General features: G+C 37.8%; 3 protein-coding genes across 8 annotated transcripts; 2 read left to right on the top strand and 1 right to left on the bottom strand.

The window, feature by feature from the left end:
- Nucleotides 1–1,997: 1,997 nt before the first annotated feature.
- lck (LCK proto-oncogene, Src family tyrosine kinase) lies at nt 1,998–11,112 on the top strand. Of its 4 annotated transcripts, none has more exons than XM_055156612.1 (13): nt 1,998–2,234; nt 3,150–3,257; nt 3,437–3,497; nt 3,629–3,722; nt 3,944–4,042; nt 4,174–4,277; nt 4,581–4,730; nt 4,820–4,972; nt 6,298–6,477; nt 8,858–8,934; nt 10,184–10,337; nt 10,421–10,552; nt 10,690–11,112. In XM_055156612.1, the coding sequence occupies exons 2-13, from the start codon at nt 3,150–3,152 to the stop codon at nt 10,884–10,886; spliced, it is 1,509 nt and encodes a 502-aa protein (XP_055012587.1). In that variant the 5' UTR covers nt 1,998–2,234; the 3' UTR covers nt 10,887–11,112. The 4 variants fall into 4 exon arrangements, with proteins under 4 accessions (XP_055012587.1, XP_020774978.1, XP_055012578.1 ...); XM_020919319.2 differs by having other exon boundaries at nt 2,003–2,234; nt 3,145–3,257; XM_055156603.1 differs by having other exon boundaries at nt 2,006–2,234; nt 3,395–3,497.
- Nucleotides 11,113–11,846: 734 nt separating this feature from the next.
- LOC110155487 (probable histone deacetylase 1-B) lies at nt 11,847–15,399 on the top strand. Of its 3 annotated transcripts, none has more exons than XM_055156623.1 (14): nt 11,847–12,003; nt 12,513–12,625; nt 12,766–12,883; nt 12,961–13,035; nt 13,119–13,257; nt 13,344–13,485; nt 13,555–13,647; nt 13,712–13,820; nt 13,912–14,052; nt 14,154–14,262; nt 14,338–14,468; nt 14,571–14,741; nt 14,832–14,880; nt 14,951–15,399. In XM_055156623.1, exons 1-14 carry the CDS (start codon nt 11,952–11,954, stop codon nt 14,976–14,978), a joined length of 1,470 nt encoding a protein of 489 aa, XP_055012598.1. In that variant the 5' UTR covers nt 11,847–11,951; the 3' UTR covers nt 14,979–15,399. The 3 variants fall into 3 exon arrangements, with proteins under 3 accessions (XP_055012598.1, XP_020775252.1, XP_055012602.1); XM_020919593.2 differs by having other exon boundaries at nt 14,829–14,880; XM_055156627.1 differs by lacking the exon at nt 11,847–12,003 and adding an exon at nt 12,184–12,401 and having other exon boundaries at nt 14,829–14,880.
- Nucleotides 15,400–15,590: 191 nt separating this feature from the next.
- Nucleotides 15,591–17,770, bottom strand: tmem54a (transmembrane protein 54a). Its single transcript, XM_020919594.2, has 6 exons — nt 17,619–17,770; nt 16,799–16,995; nt 16,663–16,722; nt 16,331–16,522; nt 16,124–16,261; nt 15,591–16,039 (listed from the first exon to the last, which is right to left on the bottom strand). The coding sequence occupies exons 1-6, from the start codon at nt 17,629–17,631 to the stop codon at nt 15,920–15,922; spliced, it is 720 nt and encodes a 239-aa protein (XP_020775253.1). The 5' UTR covers nt 17,632–17,770; the 3' UTR covers nt 15,591–15,919.
- Between the last annotated feature and the right edge of the window lie 447 nt (nt 17,771–18,217).

Here is an 18,217-nt window from a genome sequence, read left to right as displayed (position 1 = left end):
AGCCAAACAAGCCCCCGAATGTGCCTTGGCAGTGTGTGGCTGCTGTGAAAAATGAGAGCACTATTCAACAGTCATAAAGCAGCATACTCTGGGACATGGATGACCTCATGTGACTTGAGATCTCAGCAGTAAAAGGAAAGCATAAACGAATATGAAACAAGAATGTATGAGGGAACACTGCACAGCTTCAGGGTCGACTCTGGTGAAGGATTTTACCAAGAAAACAGAGAGTTGTATTCTGTGTCCACATTTGCTCTTCAACCATTTCTACTGAACCTACTCTCATGACATATACGTATAACATATGTAGTGTTTTGGGTAACACATTTAAATGGCATAATCCTCATACATCAAAGCCATATAGGTTTGGGCACAAGAAAATGCAAATGGGACAGAGTGCACCTGCATCTTCAAACAGCTGATAGGATCTTATTGTGATTGCGTAACAGAATATGATTTCCAACCACTTAAGGAAGTATCCATAACCGAGGTCAACAGGAAGAGAGGAATTCCTTCTCAAAATAGTACACTTGAATGCATAAGCTTATTACCACTCAAACTAAAATGCTTAGACACACTTAACAGCATTCACTGCACAAATGAGTTACATTATGACACATGTTCAGTGACAAAGTGGTAAATATGTAGTGCACTTCCTGTAATGTTTGGACTGACTTCCTGCATGCATATTGTGTTGCAGAAGACTTCACCACAAATGTGGTCCACAGCGGAGTCTGCTAAACGGTAGAAAAAGTGTCAACAATTAGTGGATAGGTGATTATGGTCTGAATAAAAACACATTTAACCTCAAGCATGTGTTGCATCCGTGACTAGTTTGTGAAGCATATTTTGAAGGTTTGAACCAAGAATAGCATTTATTTACAAATGACCACTGGCCGCAAAGGGGAAACCACAACACATGTCGATCAAAATAGACGTAACTTGCTAAACATTTCTTATATTTTACACAAAATTCAGGCACATTATTGTTGCTAAATGGTCTAATTGTCTTCACTGCCTCACAGGCCTTTCCATTATGGCTGGGAATCGCAGGGTCCCCCACGAGTCAATATAATACTCAATACATTCGATACAATATTATCATTATATAGCGATACATGAGATTATCGATATATTGTATATGATATTCGACAATATATCACTATTTTTAAGAACCAAATGCATTTCAACAACAAACCAATATCTGTGCAAACTCAATATGTAACCATTAAAAGAGTGAATATGTCAAATGTATTGCATGAACAAATTTCCTTTCTCTGAACAAACATCAAAAATGTTAGCCAGGCTGGCGTCACCTAGTGCCTCCACTCAATTCCATTTCTTTCCAGTGACTACGTCAGGAATCAGAATACACTAGACGGTCTGCAAAAACTCCAGAAGTGCAAGTCCAGGTACCAGCCAATCAGCGAAGAGCCATACATTCTGTGTTGGCAACGATTCTCAAGATCGAGGATTTAAAGCCGGAACAAAGCGAATGTTTAGTGAATTTTATCAAGGGGAAAGACGTTATTGTCCTTCTCCCTACAGAATTTGGGAAAAGCTCAATATACCAGTTGGCCCCATTAGTGGCGCATTACATACGACACGACCAAATAGCAGCAATTGGTTAAATAAAAAAGCACCCGCCTACCGTCAAGTGAACTAATTCTAAGACTGCGAGGGATTCATCAGCCGGTTTCACTTCGTAGAAACCGGCTGATGAATCAGAGTACAAAATTGTACCACTGTTGCAAAATAATTTAGTAAAATGTACCAAAAAATTCTCAGGGTGACATATTGATACAGCAGCCCATAATAACAACAGTGTATTACTAAATCATGATATATCAGTATTTTGATATTTTAGCACACCCCTACTTTCCATGGTCTCCTACACCTCATGAGAGGATTGGAATTTACCATGCAAACTCCTACATGGGGAAATGAAGTGTCCTGACCGCCTCAACGTGAAGCCTATAACGTTTCCCATGTGAACACACAGCTGCATGTTGAGCACCTGTCTAGCACAAGCCTCAACCTTTCAACGACAGGAAGCACTGGGGCTCTGTTTGCACCTACAGTCAGAACTCGTGTCAGAGAAGATACACAGTGAGTTATAAGAGGAGCGGAGTATGACATCTTCACACCCAGGCTCCCTGCATGAACATTCACCAGACAATATAATCAAATAGTAAATAGCTGTTTTCTGGCAGGGGAAGTATCACATTTAAAAGGTAAGTGATCAGAATACAGTTGGAATGGAGGACATTATAAGAGAAGATTTTATTTAATTGTGTTAATTTCACTGCCATAACTCTATTTAATAATACAGTTAATATTATAATATGGATTTGAATTTATATACTATGAACCTCAAGAAATATTTGTATTAAGATTTGTAAAAATATATTTAAAAAAATCTATGCCTATATAATCTGTGTTAAACAGGGTATGGCAGGTGTGGCAGCTGTTTTTTTGTTTTTTTTTGTTTTTTTAGCATTTTAAAGCTTCACATTATTCCTTTACTGACTTTAGAGTACTTTCCCACAATACTTTCCCACAAAGAGATTGTTTGTAAAAGTGCTGGCTGTCAATCTTAAAAAGAAGAAAGAAAATGGAAAATGCTGACTTTGTTTGCTTGACTTTGAGTGCTAGCAGTAGACATGGGAGTGCTAATTATGACAAAAACGTGGTGGCCCAGTAATCCCCTTGTGATTTGTTCAATATGGTTGAAATTTGTGGAGGGTTGTTACTGCCGGGTCAGTCCACTTCAGATTTTTCTCACGGCTCTCAGCCTTTGGAACCAGCGGCTGCCGCGATTAGCCCACTGACCCTGATACATGAGTGCTCCAAAGGGAGTGTGAGGCTGAGAAAGGCAGTTTGTTCTGATGATCACTGTAAACCAATAAACCAACACGTGTACAATTTAGAAAAGAAACAGTCTTCCTCTAATGTGCACAAGTTTCAGTTTAAATTTAACATATTATTAAAAATAGAAATTAAATTGCCTTGGTTATTGCCTACACACTAAGACTAAAATTAAACAAATCTCCAAGTCAATTATAGCATCATCCCAATATTAAAATTTTAGACTATATGTTTTTATCTCAAAAAGCTTTTTTTTTTTTCTTTTTTTTTCCCAAGAAAAGATGGGCTGTAACTGCAGTTCAGACTACTCAGATGCTGAATGGACTGAGAATTTTGATGAAATCTGTGAGCACTGCAACTGTCCCATCCCTCCCTCTGAATGTAACCCAGTAAGTTAATATAATTCAGTATTAGTGAATACATTTGTGCTGTTTCAGTGTGCTTACAAAAATCTGACTACACAGCAATGATAACAAGTCTTTTGTTATCTCAAAGTTAATGCAATACACTGCATTTTGTCTTTCAGAAAAATGATCTCAAAATGTACCCTCCTGTGCTCTCTCATCAGTATACAGATGACCGGATTCCCTATTCCTCACCACAGTCGCCACCCACCTCTCCATTGCCAGGTACAAAATAATGCATTTATCCATTCATTTACACAACATTTAGTTCCAGCATGAAGCCATTGTGGTTTGTGGTAAATAAAAACAAATATTCTAAAATGTCTTGTACCTCTGTATAATTATAAATCCCATAGTCGACAATCTGGCAGTGGCCATTTACAGCTACGAACCTGCCCATGACGGTGACTTGGGATTTGTGAAGGGGGACAAACTCAAAATTATCAACAAGTAAGCAACTGTTTTCTTCAACTTTGTCCCTGAGTCTCTATTGTGTTGTAATGATTATGCAAATCCATGCTTAAAGAAAGACTTGGTAAAAACGAAACTTCAAATAGCCTTAAGGAAGCATGAATAAATACTGAATTCATAATGAACAAACTATTTATCTGTGGTACCAACAGACTTTTTCAGCAATATAATTTATTTTTTTTATTTTTTTTTTCTCTTAGGGATGATCCGGAGTGGTATTATGCCGAATCTCTAACCAGTGGAAAGAAAGGCTTCATCCCATTCAACTTTGTGGCCATGAACACAGTAGAGTCAGAACCGTACGTCAGTCACACAGGAAATATATCTCACATACTCTTCTCACATCACCATGACAACCCCAAAAATATATTCTAGACTAAGGGATGTGGTAAGGTCATAGACTCAAACTCTCTGTGTTTCAATGTTGCAGGTGGTTCTTCAGGAATATTTCTAGAAACGATGCCATGAGGCTCCTGCTAGCCCCTGGAAATACTCAAGGATCCTTTCTGATTCGGGACAGTGAGACCACCCCAGGTAAGGAGTAAGTCTGAATGAGTCATGCCCAAAACACACATCATTAAGCCTTTTGGTATTGAGTTAAAATGGATGCTTGCTTTCAATGCGGCCCATCCCTTGAGCTGTTATTCTATCATCACAGTGAAACATGTGTTATTATAAAATGAGCTCACCCACGTATACATTTGAACAACATCAGCTGTGTAGGCAATCTAAAATTTGCCTTGTATATAATTACATGACTCTACAAACTTCCTTAAAAAGCCTTGGTGTTTGTTTTGTCCTGCTCTCTTTATAATTACTTTACATTTTTCATTGCAGGCAGCTACTCGTTATCTGTCAGGGATTTTGACCCAAACAAAGGCGATGAAGTCAAGCACTACAAGATACGCAGAATGGACAACGGGGGCTATTACATCTCAGCCACGATTTCCTTCAGCTCTCTGAAAGACCTCGTGCAACATCACTCACGTGTGTATAAAGCATTTGCCGAGTTTATAGTTGAAACACAGTCTGTTTTGATGTTAAACTCGAAATAACATGGCATGGTTTTTGATCAGGTTTTTCGGAGGGCCTGTGCACAAAGCTGGTGAAGGCGTGCCAGTCGAGGGCACCACAGAAGCCCTGGTGGCAGGACGAGTGGGAGATTCCGAGGGAGTCTCTGAAACTGCAACGTAAACTTGGAGCGGGGCAGTTTGGAGAAGTTTGGATGGGTGAGTATCAGAAACTGCACCTCTAGTACGCAACATATAACCACTCATAACCAGCTAATCAGGTACCTGGAATCTTGAATTTACTTCACTGATGTAATTAATTTAATATTGTCACAACAGTAGAAGCCACAGAAAAAACGTAACAAAAAAAAAAAAAAAAGATTTGAGCTGTGGTTGAACAAATAATCTAATTCTGATTAAATTTGTTTATATTTTTACAATTGCTGTAAAAGATGGTAGTTCATATTAAAAAAAAGCATCCAAGGACATTAAAGGTGCACTATGTAGCTTTTCTGGCAATGAGTCCCTTACCTAATTGTTTCCAAGAAGATGTTTTGCTTTAGTTCAAATGTTTCACAGTATGGAATTACATTTATCTATCTTACATAAATTCAGTTACAGATGTTTTTACAGCTAAACAAATACCTTGAAAAACATGTGCTCTAACTCCTCTCCACAAATTTGATCTGTCTGTAACTTGACCTGGTTTTGTCACCTGCTTGTCTCTATGGAGTTGGAGAGAAGTTTAATACCATACTCTGGAACATTTCAGGCTACGCAATGACATAGAGACACCAGAAATGCTGTATAGTGCACATTAAACATTTGAGAGATGATTGTTTTAATATAACAATCACAGACCACATATGGAGTTTTAGACTGATTTTTGGAGCTAATCAGCCCTCAACATTTAATTATATATTAATATACATTTTATTTTCTGTTAATCTTTTAACATCCATAGTGCATATGTAACTATGTTTACATGTTGCATAATGTGGTTGTACTTCCTTTAAGTCAAAAAGCCAAAGACTTTTCTGTAAAGCACACAGGCAAAACCTTTCCTTGAAGCTGACTTAATTATGGGCTTGTTTTAGCTGGTTAACTTGAGAATGATGTGAAGGCATTAGCCGAGTTATGCAACACTGACAAAAAGCTCTGGGTCTACATTTCTAATAATCCTGCGGACTGAAGGAATTGTCAACACTTGCACAAATGTCCAGTAGGGCTCACAACAAGAGAATAAAGTGAACTCTTCCATAACATAACCCTCTTATTACTCAATTAGTGGGGTACTTTCCACTTCTGTTTTCCATTTTCATATGCCAACACAAGCTGAAAATGCCAAACAAACCACACCAGATCCAAACATGGGCACTCAAGATCCTATTTCTGTGTATATAACATAGATTTGCTTACAGACTGGATAATGTATTTCCCCAAAATCAAAAATCGGCAAATCAGCAGAAAATGAGAGACAAAACATATTTAATGTGCAAACAATTTTACTATTTTACTATAGATTTTTGATGCTGTATCTCCAGGTGTCTACAATAATGAGAGAAAGGTTGCTATCAAAAACCTTAAGATGGGCACAATGTCGGTGGAGGCCTTCCTGGCTGAAGCTAATATGATGAAGAATCTGCAGCACAAACGCCTGGTCCGCCTCTTTGCTGTGGTTAGCCAGGAGCCAATTTGCATCGTCACGGAGTTTATGGAAAATGGTATGTAAACATTACAACTGTATTAACTAGTAACCGTCAAAGTAAAATTTGTTCCCCAAGTACATCCAAGAAGAAAAAACATATTATCAGGACATTGCTTTGTTATCATTCAAGGTAAACTCAAATATGTCTTAGCCTGTCTGAAGTGCGTCAGACCTACATAATCTCTCACTTAAAACCATCAGACTGTGTAAGGGTGAGCCCACACAATGAGAGGGCTTTAGTCAGCAATGTGGCATAGTTTCAGGATCAAACTTGTCGATTTGGGTATCAGACAGAGGGTGCGTCCTTCCTTTTGACTGGTACTGTAAAACAAGTATATCTAATGTCTGTGAATACCTGGTGATTAAGGCTTTGATAATAATCACAGCTGCATAATATTGCCTTTGTATTTGTTTCAACCTGTGATTAGTATGTCCAGGACTCAGTGGAAGAGGGAGTATGTAATTTATCAACTGAAGTAAAGGAAGAAAATGTACTTATGTAAAGCTATAGCGTTAAATTTGGAGACCAAATATGTGATGTCATAATATAGAGTCTGTTCAGTGAGATATATTTTGGTTGGCTTTTCTTGAGGGGTGGAAAATATTGACATAATAGATACAACTGTAATCTGCTAATTTGGAGAGAGTGTTTAAAAAAAACACTATATCAAAATGTCAATACCCAGATTCTAAATTATTGAAAAACTGGTAAAAAAGAGGAACTATAATACTGTAATACTCAAATAATTAACCTCTATGCAGCCCTTTAATCTTTTTAATCTGGCCCGCTGAACTTGAATAATAGTAATAATAATCATAATTTTCAGTGTTTTAAAAGTCATTTCAATAAATAGTAAATACTGTGGGACTTGAAAGACAGATATTTTGTTGTAGTGCTTTGTAATGATTTTGAATTATGGGATACTTCAGTAACATGGGATGTGTTTTCTACATATCCCATGTTATTTTTTTTCTCTTATGAGATGGATTACCAAAAAACTCAATGGTCCGTGCTCCTGGTCCAGCTCTATTGTTAAATTTTAGAACCCTTTGTAGCCCACGAGTCAAAACGTTTGCTCTAAATTGTTTAATTTTCTGGATCTATAACAGAACCGATAGTATTACAGAAACTACTATATGTTAAAAATGGGATTCTGCTTTCTTAAAGTAACTGTATATTTATTATGAAGCCTAAAAACAGTTGTATTGTACAATGTAATATCGTCACCATTGTGACTCTGTTTATGTTACAAGTCCAAACATTTCATAACTGCATGAATACATCAAGTGAATATTTTGCAAAACAGGCCAGTTTTAATTGGCTCTTTATAGTTCTTCCATGTGTCACTTCTGTATTCAGTGCATTGTGCTATAAAATGTTTCAAAGCAAACATGAACTTACTCTTGCTTCGCTGACCCCATCCACACGTGTTTACTGAGGGGAAGCCTTCTGAACAGAGCGAGGGAGGGTTGTGAAACGAAGAGGCTCATTGTTCATTTTCACTAACACACTGATGAAATTTTGCCGAGTTCCAGGAGCTTAATTACGCACATTCACCTACGAAAATACACAAATGGAGCACTAAAAGTAGTATATATATATATGACACATTACGTACAAGGTAGTCTATTCACAGCCTCTTGAATGTCATCATTTCTTTGTGTGCATACAACTGTTTTGGTTGCTGCTGCCAGTGTCATCAGGACCTTTAGTCGATCAGTTATCACCTGTATCCCAATCCCTGCCATACTTGTGACTCAACCATTCAGTCCAGACAAGAAGATTAAATTATTACGCCTCATAAATACCAATCTGACTTTGTGCCAATATTGCAATACCAAAATGAAAACAAAGACCGTGACAATAGCAACTGAAGTGAATAGAGTGCCTTTGTCTAGTCCTCACTGAGAGGCCAGTGACAGTGGTCTTGTGAGGCTGCCTCTTGTAGCCAGGATACAATAACGGCTTCTGTTGTCAACAAATATAAAGAATAAAGTTCCCATTTTTTACAATGTGTTCTTGTTTTATTATAAGAGATTTTATTATAGAGATGTCAAATAACAGGTGTGTCCAACATCACCTTCTAACCTTGACACAAAGTGAACAGAAATGCCTCCTCTTCCTGGCAAAGACATTGTTTGAGGTATTTCCTTAGGTTCATTTTGTGTGCTAGCTATGGTATTGTTCCCCACATATCAAACTCAAAAAAAGTTACAGGAAGTGGTTGTTGCTATCACAAATGATGCATCACTTTGACTGATCCTGATATGAGCCTTTGAGTCCAATTCTGTTTATTTTTATCTGTGAATAAAGGTCAAAATTATGGCCACAGCAATTTCTAAAAATATATTTCTAAAGATTTGTTTAAGTAAATATCTCGTACATTTTGTTGCAGGTAGTCTTGTGGATTTCTTGAAAACACCAGAAGGAAATAGCTTAAAAATCCACACTTTGATTGATATGGCGTCTCAGGTAAGGCTATCCATTTGCATATAGTTTTATTTGAACAATTGTTTTTGTTTCTCTGAAAATTTGAGTGTATACAGTTTTTCAGCATAGGATTGTGAACATTCTGCAAAATTTAGACACCAAAACTATGCAACAAGGCAGACCAAAGCTTTAGCATACACTTAACCAAGACGCATTACGAGTGTGTGAATGGAAAATACAACCACAGGAAGAAAGACTGTAAGGCACCCGCAATCTAAAAAGCCTAACAATTCTCCACGTCTGGTTATGTAAATCTTTTCATGTCTCTAATCTTGCCCAAGAGCAGCAGATATTTACGAATCTTAAGGGCAAAATGTACAAAATGTCTTCTCCTTTGAGGTTCTTTCTGGCACAGATAGAATTTAAAGACATATTATGCTTTTGGGGGTATTTACTATGAAACTGTTACATACATAAATCCTTATTTTGAATTTTGAGCACTGCAAAACACAATACTGATCTAAAACGGCTTAATACTAGAAATGGGTGGAGCCTGAATTTTAAGTATAATTGTAAACGCAGCACAGAACTATGAGAAGAATAAGGGGAAGGTGAAAACAAAAAAGTAAAAATCTACAAACAAGTCAAGTATAATATGTCCTCTTTAAAGTATAAGCACAGATATTTTGTTTTCAAAGATAACAATATTAAATAATGTTCTCCTACCATATTAATGCAGACACATTTTTTTTTACTGTCAGGATATTGTTGTTCTGCTCTCAGTTCAATAACAAACAGACACCAGATCGCATAATGCAAAGCTCCCTTTCAAAGACTTATGTAGCAAAGAGGTGTTACTTTTCATACAAAAATGGAAATACAAACTTTTTATACAGCTCAAGCTTTTGACAAGACCTTAGGCCAGTGACACCTCAGTGCAAGATTCTTTAGTTTGAAATGTGAACCACTGACCTATAAACTTGAGACGCTAGATACGCAGGCACACACAAAAGACTATTTAAACTTTAAATTCCATGTGAGACATTTAGGGAAAAAATAAGACTGAAATAATACTTGCAAGTATTCAAGATAGCAAACTAAACTAGTACATGTTGAAGACAGCTGTAAACCTGGGTGGAGTACATGTGTAAAGGGTAGAGTCAGGGTATCTGACCTGAGGAAGTGGCTAACACCCAGCTTTGGGCACTCATCTATCCACGCATTTATTTCAAAATCAGTACATCTCCAAACACAATATCCACTAAGAGCAAGTCTGTGCTGTCCTCTACAGGTGGCAGATGGAATGTCCTTCATTGAACATAAAAATTATATCCATCGAGATCTACGAGCTGCAAATATCCTAGTTTCACATGAACTCATCTGTAAAGTGGCTGACTTTGGACTTGCAAGACTTATAGAAGACAACGAGTACACAGCTAGAGAGGGTAAGAAAAACATCCCAAACACACTCATATCTGACTTCTTCTAACATGTGTGAATAACATATTGTCTTATCTTATTAATGTAGGTGCAAAGTTTCCCATCAAGTGGACTGCTCCAGAAGCTATAAATTATGGCACTTTTACCATTAAATCAGATGTGTGGTCATTTGGGATCCTGCTAACAGAAATTGTGACCTATGGACGCATTCCCTACCCAGGTAGTAACATACATTATTTTACATAATTCCAATGTGAATAAATCTAGCCTCTATGTACTTGCTTTTTTAAAGTTTTGAAATGTACTGTTTTCATCTAGCCACAGAGTTGAAGTTCTTTTGTATTGGTTGTTTTATAGGCATGTCCAACCCAGAAGTCATCCAGCACTTGGAGCGAGGATACAGGATGCCAAAGCCAGATGAATGCCCCGATAGCCTCTATGAGATCATGTGCATGTGCTGGAAAGAAATGCCAGATGATAGGCCCACATTTGAATATCTGAGAAGTGTTTTGGAGGATTTTTTTACTTCTACAGAGAGGCAATATCAGGACTAGCCTCCAAGACACAAAGACTTGTATATTTTTATAAAACTAAATGTTGCTGTAATGTAGTTTGGTTTGTACAAAATGGAACAATGGAATTGTTTTTTTTTTTCTATGTTTTGCAAATACTGATGATGACAAGCACATAATGCCAAAGAAAATCGAGGGTTAACAGAACTTTAATTTGTGATTATCTTTTTAGGTTTCCTTTTTTAAATAAAAGAGTTTATACATTTTTTTTTTTTTACAATGACATAGCACAGCATTCTGATTCACTATTTTTGAAACTCTTTTAAAAAGCTTTCCACTTTGAGACAATGTTGTATTGGTTTGCTTTAAAGCAATACTGTCTAACTTTCTGGAAGTGGCACGTCTCCTGCTTCCATGGAAATAGAAAGCTAGAACCATACATTGGAACATTCTCCGCAGAGATGGATTAGATTTATACCATACTGTGGAATATTATAGCCAAACGAACAACATTCCCATGAGGACAAGCGGTAGAGGTCCTGCTCCATGCCAAATAAGCAGTTTTGTGTAAATGCAAACCCACCAGGCCTGAGACTACGGGGGTGCAAAAGGAAACATTGCAAACTCAATTACAAATGTATGCACTGTCAGCGCAGGTGCCTAAAGTAAGGACATTTAATGGAAGAGCACATGTTATGGTTTTCAGTGCAATAAAAATATTCAAAATGAAAAATAAATAACTTTTACTTTAGTATATTTCGGAGGTTAATCAGTGGGGCTTTCAATCAGTACACCTACTGTTAGGCCACCCATCTATTCAGTTAACACTTCACAGTATGCTTACTTGACTCTGTGGTCACTGGTTTAGTGTACAGTCTGACTCTGTGGTGAGTAGTTTAGTGTATTGTACTGTATTACTTAGAACATGTGTATAAATACACGCTCACCTGTTGTTGCGTGTGTGCGGAGCAGACTCTGGCGCCCTCTGCTGGGCAGGGCGTGCAGCACACAGACCTGGTCCATTATGGGTCCATGCCTGTTCCTCTCCGCCGCTGGTCGCTGTTGTCTCACACCGCGGTGCGCTGAAAGCCTTCTAAAGGGACTAAAATGGCGCTTACTTCGCAAGGAACAAAGAAAAAAGTTTGCTACTATTATGATGGTACGTACTTACGTGTGTTAAATTGTTTGCAATAATATCACAGTGCGGCTGACGATAGCAAGTTGTGCATGAAAGAAACTTGAGTTTATTTTGCATTTTGCTAACCTGCACGGTAGCTAGCTTAGCTAGCTTGTTTCATTTATCATTCCCCGGTATCATATCATCAATAGCAAACTGCAGGTTTTATTCACCGTTGTGGGGTTAAGACCAAAATATCGCGACTTGGGGAGCTAAGACTATTCTGCTGATGTAGTAATGAGTAATTAGAGATACTTTGGCTAATCGCCCTGATTAACGTCCCTCGCTGACGTCTTTTGTGATTTTTTTTGGAAAAATTTGTTGAACTTCCTGTTTCTGAGGCATTAACAATCATGTAACAAAGACTTTAATTTGAGCAAGTAATGATTACTTGGCCTGTTGTGTTTCATGATGTAAACGCTTGTTTATTTATTTATTAGTTTGTTTTTATTGTATTAACGTATTCTTTTTTTATATCCGTATAATTGTAGGAGACGTAGGAAATTACTACTATGGACAGGGACATCCCATGAAACCTCACCGAATCCGTATGACCCACAACCTGTTACTCAACTATGGCCTGTACAGGAAGATGGAAATCTATGTAAGTATAATGCTTGTACTTGTATTGTTTCTGGTTCAGACCCTCTGTTTGTGCTTTGACTGTTTTGTTTGTCTATGGTGAGTTTGACAATCATGATATGATATTTTTGATTTAACGTGTAAACATTTTTCTTCTCAAAGCGTCCGCACAAAGCCAGTGGAGAAGAGATGACAAAGTATCACAGCGATGACTACATAAAATTTCTGCGTTCTATTCGTCCAGACAACATGTCAGAGTACAGCAAGCAAATGCAGAGATGTAAGTTGACCTGAACACTCTTAATCATATGATTTGAACAGCAGAATTGTTTTGAGGATTGTTTGTATTTTTTGTAGTTAATGTGGGTGAAGATTGTCCAGTCTTTGATGGATTGTTTGAGTTCTGTCAGCTCTCAGGAGGAGGCTCCGTTGGTAAGTTGTTTGTAAGCTTGTCTTTATAATCTTTAAATAATTTATAAATTCAGGGCTATAATACAGTATTTATTTAAATATAGCTGGTGCTGTAAAACTGAATAAGCAGCAAACAGACATCGCCATCAACTGGGCTGGAGGTCTACATCATGCAAAGAAGTCTGAAGCCTCTGGGTTCTGCTACGTCAATGACATTGTCCTTGCCATCTTAGAGTTACTGAAGTAAGAAAAAAGCTAGGGTACATCTGTGCTGCAAATTACACACTCTTAGGCGTATTCTAATGTGAAAATGCTTCTTATGTCTTAAGATATCATCAGAGAGTTCTGTACATTGATATTGATATTCACCATGGTGATGGCGTGGAGGAAGCCTTCTACACAACAGACCGTGTCATGACTGTGTCCTTTCACAAATATGGAGAGTATTTTCCTGGCACAGGTGACCTCAGGGTAAGCTCACAACATTTGCACTTGATGTCAACCACTTTGAACAATATGTAACTCATGCTTTATCTGTAGGACATTGGTGCTGGTAAGGGAAAATATTATGCTGTGAATTACCCACTGAGGGATGGCATTGATGATGAGTCCTATGAAGCCATTTTCAAACCAGTAAGTAAATAAATAACAGTGTTTGATTTATAAACATTTTTGACTGAGACGTTTCGTCTTGCAGATCATGGCCAAGGTGATGGAGATGTACCAGCCCAGTGCAGTGGTCCTGCAATGTGGAGCAGACTCTTTGTCAGGAGACAGACTTGGCTGCTTCAACCTTACAATTAAAGGTTGGTTAATGTCTACATACAACAAAATTATTGTGTCTGGTATTCATTTTGTATATTTAAATTTGTTTTACTTCGTCTTTTATGTTCTCAGGTCATGCCAAGTGTGTGGAGTACATGAAAAGCTTTAACCTCCCATTGCTAATGCTGGGTGGAGGAGGTTACACTATTCGAAATGTGGCACGCTGTTGGACGTATGAGACCGCAGTGGCACTTGATGCTTCTATCCCTAATGGTAAGTCATTTCAAATTTTTACAAGGACCTCACACAGCAGGGTACTTACATGAATTCAACAAACAACTAAGTATGTTTAATTAAGCTGGCATCTTTTGCAGAGCTCCCGTACAATGATTACTTTGAATACTTTGGGCCTGACTTCAAGCTGCACATTAGCCCCTCCAACATGACAAACCAAAATACAAATGATTACTTGGAGAAGATAAAGTTAGTACTAAATGCATGTAATATTTGGATATTTTTTGGATCATCAATCCATTAAAACAATATATTTAATTCTAGGCAGCGTTTATTCGAGAACTTACGCATGCTCCCACACGCCCCTGGAGTACAGATGCAGGCCATTCCAGAAGATGCTGTACAGGAAGACAGTGGAGATGAGGAAGAAGAGGATCCCAACAAACGCATATCAAGTAATACGATTTTATCACCTCTATTTACTATTTGGCTGATCTTTTCGTCTGATATATTATGCAAGTAGGTAGGCCTGTATTTACTGTGCTATGCTTTTGTAGTCCGTGCCCATGATAAGAGGATAGCATGTGAAGAGGAATTCTCTGACTCTGAAGATGAGGGTGAAGGAGGACGCAGAAATGTTGCAAGCTACAAGAAACCCAAGCGACCAAAAACTGAAGGCGAGAAAGAGGGGGAAGAAAAGGAGAAAAAAGGGCAGGAAGAAACAGAAGGTATCAACACTATTGATTTCAACACATCAAAATGGCCCATTATTATCACAGGTGATTGATCTCTATTGTAAATCTTTTGTACCTAAGAAGTCAAAGAAGAAGAGAAGGAGCCAGAGGACGAGAAAATGGACACTTCAAAGTGAGTAAATATTTTTGAAATCTTTTGTGAACAACCAGCTATTTATAATTGTAATTCTTTCATATCTCAGGCCCAAAGAGGAGTCAAAAACACCTTGAAGTCTGGAATAATGTCCAGTTGCAATATTGCAATGTCTTTGGACTTTTTAAAAATGTTTTTTTGTCTCCTTTTATTTTCTGTGCAATTGCACTGGAGAATATATTGGACTGAATCTTTATGTTTACTTGACAGGGATTCAATCCCAGTACAATTTTTGTAGGACTTCTTTAGAACATTTTGGATGCTGATAAAATTGTGTTTTTGTATACTTTCTGTACTTTTTATATCCTTTTTCTTGTGGAACGACTCTGTAAAAATGGTTAGTGTTTATGTACTTTTGTGTATCTTAAGGATTTAAGTTATTTAAATCATAGATGTTTTTTTTTCTCCTTTTGTCACGTGCCTTGTCAATATATAGTAAAGTTGGAAGCATGCTTGTACATGAGACCTAATAAATCCATTTCACATGTCTGGACACAATGACAAGTGTATACATGGTTCTCTTGTTGTATAAAAATATATGCATTATTTTAGGGTAAAGTGTTCTTTTATGGTGTTTTTTTTTTTTTTTTACTTGCGTCTTTACTAAGTCTGTACTGTCAGTTAATAAATGCTATTGGCAATCCTTAAATTGGATTGTGCTGAGGAGTCTTATAGAAAGCAAGACAAGAGTGTGTAAATTGTATATTTCTACTCATTACCTATAAAATGTGTTACATGTGTTTTAGATCTGATAAGTGTTTCAACACCAATTAAAACCATTATTAAAAAAATAATTTGGGCCATTGGAATGAGGGTCTCAAGAGGGCTGTTATCAACATCTTATAATACATAAAAAGTGAAATCATACACTCAACACAATGCATGTAAAATATCACAGCGTAACAGTAAAATCACAAAGATGAGTACTCAAGTGCAGGCATCACATGTAACAGGCTGTTTGTGTCTTTAGACCTGGATATGGCAGTTCTACCTCATTTCATTTTAGCCCGGCATTAGCTCAGAGCCAGTCACTCTGAGCCACTGCAGTATCTCCATCCAGCAGCTCATCTTCTTCTGCAGGCTCCTCTTCAGTCTCTGGAGGAGCTGGAACACTTTCTGCTTTGTGTTGGATTCGAACCTGCAGTTAATATAGACAAGTTGAAAACAAACTCCATTAAAACACAATGTGATAAAAAAGAAATGTAAAAGAAGAAATTCTTACCCGTCTAGCTTGCAGTGGTTTTTTCCTGCATGCACAAAGGTATAGGGACGATGTGCAAACAGCAAAGCAGCGGAAGGCAAAAACTGTTTCCACCACTGACATGACTATCAGAGGTACCCATAGAATGAGTGTGGTTGCCTAAATGTATCAGAAGAAAAGCATACATTAGAAGCTAGAGGGTTTAAACAAAAGTAAATATGCACTTACATATATGCGGGTGGGGTCAAAGGGGCACTCAAATGTGATGCGTGCGGAGTCAATCTCATCAGAAAAATTGCAATGGGTTAGTAGGCTTTTCCCTTTATGAATAATTGCCTGTACTGTGGAGATACTCAAACCAATAGCAGAGGCGATGGCCAAAAGTCCAACTAAAAAGCTGAAGAATAAGAGGACCCACCTCTGAGAAAACAAAAACACAAGGACAACCTAATGTCTATATGTATTTTAATTTTATATCTACGGCACAGAAACATAACACGTTCAAGCATGAGCTGCAAATGATAAGGCACTGTGCCAAAGAGAGGGAAAAAGGCAATTACCAGGATCTTGTTTTTCTTGTTTTTGGACAATACAATGGTTATTATTCCATCAATGATTCCCTGTGGATCATAAGTCATACAAGTACACTTTAAACATATGCATAATTAGTCCACTTATTACATGGAGGCTACTTACAAACAATCCAGCCACTATTGCAATCACATTGGCGATAGCGTACACCATCGTTCGTGCCTGTTCGTGGACATTGATGTGCCTCAACACTGCACCATGGACCAATGCACCAAGAAGGAAGTTTACGTGACCCACAAGAACAAGCCCCAAGCCCATTTTCATCAGGGCTTTGTTGTCCTTGAGGTTGGCACAGCATACTCCTAAAACAAACAAAAACAGAATGATTGACAACTGTGTCTAAGCCTACAAAAGCACTGATTTAAATGGCAAGCAGTCTCAGTGCCATAACAACTGGGAGATAAGGCAGTTACCACCATTGCCTGAGGCCCCTGCAGAGAAGCAAATAGTGGTAAAGAAATCTTATAAATAGCACTCTCTACAAGTGAGCTGATATCTGGAGACTGAGTTGCTGTCATACGTGGGCCACGTGATCCCCACCTAAATGAAAAGGACAATGCTTTGATTGGAATGTACAAACATTACTACTTTGGCTCAGTAGCTTGAGGGGCAGGTTCAGACGGATTCCCCTCACCCGCTTTTTCTCATTGAAAAGTTATTGGTGAAAATAATCAACTTTTGTCGTTTAAAATTCCTATCTTTACACACCTTTAACAAAAATAACACAATAGTCCTACAGATCATGTAGACGGGCACAAGACACCGCCTACTAAAAAGTATAACAAAGCATCTACTACAATGACATGACTATCTCCTCTGCTATCCGTTTACAACAGTCTAGACCACGCCTAAAACTTTGAAAGTCAACATTAGCCATTGTTTTAGAAGCTTGTCGAGACGAAAACAGAATAAAAAATGAACTTACCTAGATAGGGCATGGTGGCAAGAATGTCCCTTTGTGTTATACTATGGTTGCCCTTGTGAATGTCATTTCTAGTTGTTTTTGACAGTGATATTGTTGGACAGAAGTCTTCCGTCACTCCGTTTACCTGCGGTACGGGCGTGCGGACGGCTCTTCCTGCCGCCCACCTGAGGCCAGGCTCCGCCCACAAACCGCACGCTCTTCTACAGAGGTGAGGTGGAATCTGTGGATTTAGTGCCACTCCAAGACTGACTAGAGTACTACAGTAAACTACAGTAACTAAACTAGGACAATGGCATAAATAGACCCTTAAAAGCCTTAATTCCAATTTCTGTTAACGAAGAGGTGAAATTTAATGTGCACTATGTAACATTTTAGGTAGAGAGTTGTAAGAATGAATGTTATACACTATGCAATATACTAGGCCTACTTGAGCAATATAAACACCTGTAATTGAATAAATTCAAACTAGAAAGATTTTATGCCATACTGTGGACCATGCAAAAGCCTTAACATTTCCATGGAGATAAGTAGGAAGCAGACCTGCGACCAAAAAGTTACTTTAGTGCTTTAGGCCTATTAAGGTTGACACAGTTAATTAT

This window comes from Boleophthalmus pectinirostris, unplaced genomic scaffold (genome assembly GCF_026225935.1).
Source record: "Boleophthalmus pectinirostris isolate CB_2022bp ecotype Guang Dong unplaced genomic scaffold, ASM2622593v1 HiC_scaffold_10, whole genome shotgun sequence".
NCBI classification, from domain to species: domain Eukaryota; kingdom Metazoa; phylum Chordata; class Actinopteri; order Gobiiformes; family Gobiidae; genus Boleophthalmus; species Boleophthalmus pectinirostris.
Note: the sequence above shows the minus strand (reverse complement) of the source record. Positions and strands in the feature narration are given on the sequence as shown.

What these genes read in the sequence shown, in the direction of transcription:
- tmem54a (XM_020919594.2), bottom strand. An exon ending in ACAAGAAAAACAAGATCCTG is followed by an intron (nt 16,523 to 16,662) that starts GTAATTGCCTTT and finishes TTGTTTTCTCAG; the next exon opens with AGGTGGGTCCTCTTATTCTT. An exon ending in AACCACTGCAAGCTAGACGG is followed by an intron (nt 16,040 to 16,123) that starts GTAAGAATTTCT and finishes TATTAACTGCAG; the next exon opens with GTTCGAATCCAACACAAAGC.
- LOC110155487 (XM_020919593.2), top strand. Translation starts at nt 11,952, where the DNA reads ATGGCGCTTACTTCGCAAGGAACAAAGAAAAAAGTTTGCTACTATTAT. An exon ending in CTGGCACAGGTGACCTCAGG is followed by an intron (nt 13,486 to 13,554) that starts GTAAGCTCACAA and finishes CTTTATCTGTAG; the next exon opens with GACATTGGTGCTGGTAAGGG. An exon ending in TCCCAACAAACGCATATCAA is followed by an intron (nt 14,469 to 14,570) that starts GTAATACGATTT and finishes ATGCTTTTGTAG; the next exon opens with TCCGTGCCCATGATAAGAGG.
- lck (XM_055156603.1), top strand. Translation starts at nt 3,150, where the DNA reads ATGGGCTGTAACTGCAGTTCAGACTACTCAGATGCTGAATGGACTGAG. An exon ending in CTCCCTCTGAATGTAACCCA is followed by an intron (nt 3,258 to 3,394) that starts GTAAGTTAATAT and finishes TTTGTCTTTCAG; the next exon opens with AAAAATGATCTCAAAATGTA. An exon ending in TGGACGCATTCCCTACCCAG is followed by an intron (nt 10,553 to 10,689) that starts GTAGTAACATAC and finishes GTTGTTTTATAG; the next exon opens with GCATGTCCAACCCAGAAGTC.